Source organism: Piliocolobus tephrosceles, chromosome 17, assembly GCF_002776525.5.
Source record: "Piliocolobus tephrosceles isolate RC106 chromosome 17, ASM277652v3, whole genome shotgun sequence".
Classification (NCBI taxonomy): Eukaryota; Metazoa; Chordata; class Mammalia; order Primates; family Cercopithecidae; genus Piliocolobus; species Piliocolobus tephrosceles.
In genome coordinates this window covers 19,956,708-19,964,377 of record NC_045450.1, presented here as the reverse complement: position 1 = coordinate 19,964,377, position 7,670 = coordinate 19,956,708, and the positions used below count along the sequence as shown (strand labels likewise).

General features: G+C 41.3%; 1 protein-coding gene across 1 annotated transcript in view; it reads right to left on the bottom strand.

The window, feature by feature from the left end:
• ANKS4B (ankyrin repeat and sterile alpha motif domain containing 4B) overlaps positions 1–7,240 on the bottom strand; it is a 30,568-nt gene extending 23,328 nt beyond the window's left edge. Inside the window, exon 1 of the mRNA XM_023225071.3 lies at positions 7,036–7,240. Within this exon, the coding sequence (XP_023080839.1) occupies positions 7,036–7,199 (164 nt within the window). The 5' untranslated portion in view covers positions 7,200–7,240. The remainder of the gene's footprint in view (positions 1–7,035) is intronic.
• Between the last annotated feature and the right edge of the window lie 430 nt (positions 7,241–7,670).

Sequence of the window (7,670 nt, the reverse complement as noted above, 5' to 3'; positions counted from 1 at the left end):
ATTTATAGATTCAATGCCATCCCCATCAAGCTACCAATGAGTTTCTTCACCGAATTGGAAAAAACTGCTTTAAAGTTCATATGGAACCAAAAAAGAGCCCGCATTGCCAAGACAATCCTAAGTCAAAAGGACAAAGCCGGAGGCGTCACGCTACCTGACTTCAAACTATACTACAAGGCTACAGTAACCAAAACAGCATGGTACTGGTACCAAAACAGAGATATAGACCAATGGAACAGAACGGAGCCTTCAGAAATAATGCCACACATCTACAACCATCTGATCTTTGACAAACCTGACAAAAACAAGCAATGGGGAAAGGATTCCCTATTTAATAAATGGTGCTGGGAAAATTGGCTAGCCATAAGTAGAAAGCTGAAACTGGATCCTTTCCTTACTCCTTATACGAAGATTAATTCAAGATGGATTAGAGACTTAAATGTTAGACCTAATACCATAAAAACCCTAGAAGAAAATCTAGGTAGTACCATTCAGGAAAATAGTTTTCTAACAAAGCCAGAGTTTTTATATAAATGATTGCTATAGGATTCATTGTCTATCAGGTAATGACAGATAAACTCTTAAATCATCAGACTGGGATGGACTTCAATAGCTGATTAGCTTCTAAATTCAATTTTTAATTTTCTTTTTTTTAAATTTTAGGTTCAGGAGTACATGTGCAGGTTTGTTATATCGGTAAACTCTTATCACTAGTGTTTGTTGTACATTATTTTGTCACGAGGCACTAAGCCAACATGTTCTCATCATTTAGCTCCCACTTATCAGTGAGAATATGTGGTATTTGGTTTTCTGTTCCTGCGTTAGCTTGCTAAGAATAATGACCTCCATCTCCATCCATGTTCCATCCATGTTCCCACGAAAGATATGATCTCATTCTTTTTCGAGTGCATACTATTCCATGCTGTATATGTACCACATTTTCTTTATCCAATCTGTCATTGATGGACATTTAGACTGATTTTATGTCTTTGCTATTGTGATAGTGCTGCAATGAACACTCACGTGCATGTTTGTTTCTTTGTTTTTTGAAATGGAGTCTTGCTGTTCCCTAGGCTGGAGTGCAGTGGCGCAATCTTGGTTCACTACAACCTCCTCTTTGTGGGTTCAAGCAATTTTTGTATTTCAGCCTCCTGAGGAGCTGGAATTACAGGCATGCGCCACCACACCCAATTAATTTTTTGTATTTTTATTTTAGTAGAGATGAGGTTTCATCATGTTGATCAGGCTGGTCTTGAACTTCTGACCTCAAATGACCCTCCCTCCTTGGCCTCCCAAAGTGCTGGGATTACAGGTGTGATCCAGGCATGTGTCTTTATAGTGGAAGGATTTATATTCCTTTGGGTATATACCCAGTAATGAGATTGCTGGCTCGAATGGTAGTTCTGCTTTTAGCTCTTGGAGGAATAGTCACACTGCTTTGCACAATGGTTGAACTAATTTACACTCCCACCAACAGTGTATGAGTATTCGCTTTTCTCCTCAACCTGACCAGCATCTGTTATTTTTTGATGTTATAATAGCCATTCTGACTGATGTGAGATGCTAATTTTCTTCCCTTTTCAACTTCCTTAAACCTAATTGGAAATTTGGCCTCACACTGGTTCCCAGGATTAGCTATGGTCAAAAAGGGGCCTCACAAGACTTTTTTTCTTTTTTTTAGCCTACATCAGGCCTACTCAACACAGCAGATCTGAGATGCTTTTGAGGGCAAGAAAACAAACCTGAGCTCTACTAGATCCAAGACTGGAGTTGAGAAGGAAGGACTAGGAAAAGCAAGGTTAGAAGAATATTTGCACCCATAGCCAGTGTTTAATAAATATTAACATAAGCAAACGGGGGGCTGGATATTGATATTACATTGAAAGAAATGATGTTACCATGTCAATTTAGTGGAGAAAGAGATAGACTGTAACAACTAATTGTGTTCGAACAAATGAGTAGCAGAGTTAGATCATAATTCAGATCTTAAATTACATAAAGTATTTAAAATAACAAATGAAACTAAAAATAGCACTAAAGGATCAGTCAATACTGAGTCATGACCTCAAAGTTAGAATCACAAAACAAATATTGATAGACTTATATATAAATATATATATTTATGTTTACATTTATATTTAAAAATCTGTTGTCAAAAATGTAAACTCTGTGTCGTAAAATAGTTGTAACCTATATGACAAGAGTTGATATTGTTAACTTTCAAAAGCATTTTTATCAATCAAGGAGAAATGTTGAAAACCCCAATATAAAAGTGGAATAAGGTTATAAATACACAGTTCACAAAAGTGGCATTCCAATGGCCAATTCTTTTTAAGCATAAAAAGAATTTTTGACCTCGTCAGTAACCAAAGAAAAGAACATTAAAGCCACACTGATATATCATTTTCTCTTTGTTTTGTTTTTTGAGACAGAGTCTCACTCTGTTGCCCAGACTGGAGTGCAGTGGCCTGATCTTGGCTCACTGCAATCTCCGACACCTGGGTTCAAGGGATTCAGGAGCAATTTGTCCCTCAGCCTCCTGAGTACCCGGGATTATAGGCATGTACCACCACACCATGCTAATGTAGAGACAGCGTTTTGCCATGTTGGCCAGGATGGTCTCAATCGAACTCCTGGCCTCAAGTGATCCGCCCGCCTTGGCCTCCCAAAGTGCTGGAATTACAGGAGTGAGCCACCACACCTAGCCTGATATATCATTTTGGACCTATCATGTTGGCCAAAATGGGTTCTCACTTTCTGAAGGACAACATGTCCATTTATACACACACAAAGTCTTTAAATTGCACATATGCTGCTATGGTTTGAATGTTTGTGTCCCCTCCAGAATTCATGCTGAAACTTAATCGTCAATGTAACAGCGTTAAGCAGTGTGGCCTTTAGGAGATGATTGAGTCATGAGGACTCTGCCCTCATGAATGGGGTTAGGCACCCTTATGAAAGGGCTTGACACAGGGAATTTGCCTCTTTTTTTGCCCCTTCCTTCCCTTCCTCCATGTGAGGACACAGCCAGAGGGTGCAACAACAAGGTACCATCTTGGAAGCGGAGACAGGGCTCTCACCAGGCACCAGTCCTGCTGGTGCTTTGATCTTGGATGTTCCTGCTGCCAGAATGGTAAGAAATAAATTTCTGGTTTTTATAAATTACCTAATGTAAGATATTTTGTTATAGCAGTACAAATGGACAAACACAAATGCAAATTGATCCAGAAATTTCACTTTGGAAAATTTATTCTCAAGAAAATATGGTCGGGCCTGGTAGCTCATGCCTGTAATCCCAGCACTTTGGGAGGCCGAGGCAGGCAGATCACCTGAGGTCAGGAGTTCAAGACTAGCCTGGCCAACATGGTGAAACCCTGTCCCTACGAAAAATACAAAAATACAAAATTAGCCGGCCGTGGTGGTGCATGCCTGTAGTCCCAGCTACTTGGGAGGCTGAGGCAGGAAAATTGCTCAAACCCAAGAGGTGGAGGTTGTAGTGAACCAGGATCATGCCACTGCACTCCAGCCTTAGTGACAGAGAGACTTCATCTCAAAAAAAAAAAAAAAAACAAAAAAACAAAAACACAAAAAAGACAATGTCAGCAAAGATTTATGTACAAGGGTAGTCATCATAGCACTATTCAAACTAGGGAAAACAAACTATGTGTCCAGGAGAGGGGTTGGCTAAGAAATGTATTTGCTGACTAGAGTCCTACTAAGTCCCTGAAATTTACAGAAGAATATTAAAATGTATCTATACACACGATATTATATATAGAGAGAATTATATACATCTTAGCATGGCATTATAGGACATTTTTCTTCATGTTTTGTGTGCATATGTAAGGTTCAATTTTCTGGGTTCAGCTCATGTTACTTTTGTAATTAAAGACTAGCAGAACCAAGCTGAGTGCTGTGGTTCACACCTGTAATCTCAACACTTTGGGAGGCTGAAGCAGGAGGATTATTTGAGCTCAGGAGTTCGAGACCAGCCTAGGCAACAAAGCAAGACCCTGTCTCTATTAAAAATAAAAAAGAAATAAAGACCAGCAGAACAGTGATTGTCAGAGAATATTTCATGCTTTTACAGGCGAGAGAGAGAGAACACCTAAGCATTACTGTTCAAAATGATCCTCAAATGGAACAAGAGCTCTCTGTTGACTGAGAAGAACCCCACACCCTCTTCTAGGAGGACAAACTCAGTGGTTGATACAGTTTGGATCTGTGAGATTTCATGGGGAACAAATCTCAAATCAAATTGTAATCCACAATGTTGGAGGTAGGGACTAGTGGGCGGTGACTGAATCATGAATGGTTTAGCACCATCCCCCTTGGTACTGTCCTCATGATAGTGAGTTCTCATTAGATCTGGTTTCTAGCACCTCTCCCCTTGCTCTCTTGCTCTTGCTTCTGCCATGTGAGATGTCTTTTCCTTCTGCCATGATTGGAAGCTTCCTGAAGGCCCCCCAAAAGCAGAAGCTACTATGCTTCCTGTGCAGCCCACAGAACTATGAGCCAGTGAAACCTCTTTTCTTTATAAATTATGCAGGCCCAGGCATTTCCTTATAGCAATGCAAGAATAGGCTAATACATTGATTTTAAAGTAACTGACATCTTGCAGTTTGTGGAAGGAGGTAGACTTTCTGTAGATGGAGAAAGTTGGGGAACCCTAGGCTGCGTAGGAGAAGAGATGAGATGACTGGAGAAGGCTGGCTGATGGGGATCGATGTGTCTGAGAAAAGAAAGTTTTAATCAGACAAGAGAGATGGGGAAGATCTGCTTCACTCACTTTCTCATTCAATCTTCAACTCGAGAACTCTCCTAATCCTGGGTTCTTCTGACTCTTCCTAAATGTCCCCTATTTTAATAAAGGGTGTCAACATCCAAAACCTGGGACCTTAACCCTCCTTTTTCTTTATCTGCCCACATCCAGTCAATCATTATTGATTCTACATCCAAACTGCCACTCAAATCCAACTGTATCTTCCCATTCCCAATGTCACTACCCTAGTCCAACTCATCTCGACCATTAAAACATCTCCACACATTCTCTCCAACTGTTATCCATCTACCTCAGTGAGTTTTGTAAACAGAAATCTACTTTGGAAGCTTCCCTGCATAAACCCAAGACATGGCTTCCTGGGCCCTTAGGATAAAGTCCTTACCAGAGTTGACAAGGCTGTTTGTGATCTGGTCTTATCTCTCACACTTGCCCTGACCCCACTCCTACTTGAGCCATGTCCAGCCATACTCAGCTTCTCTAGTTCTCAGAACGCAGTTTTCCGTCTTAGGGAAAACACTCTTTCATCCGGCCAACTTGTTCTCATTTTCCTAATTCCAGTTTAAATGCTTTCCCCTTAGGGAAGCCTTCCCTCACCCCTGAGATTGAGGTAAATGCCTGTTTAGTGCCCTCTGTTTCCCCTTTTGTCTTTTTTTTTTTTTTTTTTTTTTTTTTGAGACGGAGTCTCACTCTGTCACCCAAGCTGGAGTGCAGTGGCCGGATCTCAGCTCACTGCAAGCTCTGCCTCCCGGGTTCACGCCATTCTCCTGCCTCAGCCTCCTGAGTAGCTGGGATTACAGGCGCCCGCCACCTCGCCCGGCTAGTTTTTTTTGTATTTTTTAGTAGAGATGGGGTTTCACCGTGTTAGCCAGGATGGTCTCGATCTCCTGACCTCGTGATCCACCCGTCTGGGCCTCCCGGAGTGCTGGGATTACAGGCTTGAGCCACCGCGCCCGGCCTGTTTCCCCTTTTGTAACAAATATCATAGATGAACCAAGCACAGTGGCTCACATCTGTAATCCCAGCACTTTGGGAGTCCGAGGCTATCAGATTGCTTGAGCTCATAAGTTGAAGACCATCCTGGGCAACATGGCAAAACTCCATCACTACGAAAAATACAAAAATTGCAGGGCATGGTGGCGCACATCTCTAGTCCCAGCTACTTGGGAGGCTCAGGTGGGAGGATCACTTAAGCCTGGGGCTCAAGGCTGCAGTCAGCTATGATCTCGACACTGTACTCCAGCCTGGGTGACAGAGTGAGACCCTGTCTCAAAGCAAACACACACACACACACACACACACACACACACACACACACACACACATCATAGATGTCTTGTCTTCCCCTCTCAAATCTGATCGCTATGACAGGGAATGTGGCTGTCTTGTTGATCACAGTGTGCCCAGTGGCTAGCAAAATATCTCTTAAGAGATAAGTAGCTGGCACATAACAGATACTGAATAAATGGGTATATTGAATTGGATTCACTTGGCTCCTTTATTTACCTTGTCCTTTTCTCTTTCTTTACCCTCTTGCATTACGGTTGCCAACACAACCTAGGCCTCTGATAATAGGCAGAACAAGCAGAGGAGCTAGCTGACTCCTTCATTAAAATCTGGGCAAAGAGATGGTGTGTGTGTGTGTGTGTGTGTATGTGTGTGTATATGTGTCTGTCCACTAGCCAAACAAGTGATAGAGCTAAGACAGGCTAAAGATTCCTTGTAGAGCCAACAACTCCACTCAAAAGAGCAAGACCCTGTGTCAAAAATAAAAAATAAAAAAAAAATGAGCTTGCACTGGGATTGAAAGTTAATAAAAGACTGTGGGATTTTGATAGCATTGATAAAAAAACAAACAAAAAAACTAAAAACCGTCATTTGTTCCAACCAAGGTTGACAACTTAAAACCAAGTAAAACAATGGCCTCTTTTAAAAGAGAAAACTATTTAAATTTCATGAAAGCATTTTTAAAGGCATAGAATTAAAATATCTTCCCTCTCTCCCATGCAGATAATGCCTTAGAGTTCAGAGTCTCTCCTCTGACTGGGGCTAAGGGATGAGCCACTCCCATATTGTCAGTCTTCAGTGAGAAAAGAGAGCATCTCTAGGCATAGTTTTCTCTCTTTCTCTAAAAATCCAATCATTTAGACAATCCAGAAAGAGGATAAAGTATTTGTATTGACATCCCCGACTCTTGCTGCTATTAAACCTACTGTGAACACTGTTTCCAACGGAAACCATCGGGTTGAACTTACCCTCTACTGCAGATTATCTCTAGGGCTTCCAGGTTCCCATGGTAGGCTGCCAAGAGAGTGGGAGTCATGCCATCTTCATCTGAAAGATTTAGATCTCGCTTGGTAGCTTCTTTTAGAAGTTCCAGGTAACTATCACTAGCAGCTTGGTGGTAACGAGTAGACATTTTTCCTTCTCACCAGAACTTGGCCAGATGTCTCTCCAGGCAGAGAAGGGTGTTGGCAGTGCAATCTTCCTATAGAGCTGGTTAATTAGTGACAAGGAAGAGTGTCACCAGGGGCAAAGCTCATTCCAACTGCTTCCTTTTGTGGAAGGCAACAAGGTTCAAGCCACTGAACTTGGACCTTTTCTCTCTGGAATAGACGTGACGTTGACTATTGAAGACTGCTGTATTCATCTTGAGTGTTTTGAGGCACATTTAATTTTTCTATGTCCATTAGTTTCTTGAGTTAATATTGGCCATCTAGGCACAGGATGTAAGAAATCATTTCTAAAAAAATGCAGAGCTAGTCTAGTTCATTAGCTGTTTTTTCCAAAAAGAACAGCTTTATTGAGGTATAACACCATTAAATTTACCCATTTTATGTATACAATTCAATGATTTTAGGACATTTATAAAGTTGCATGCCCATTATCA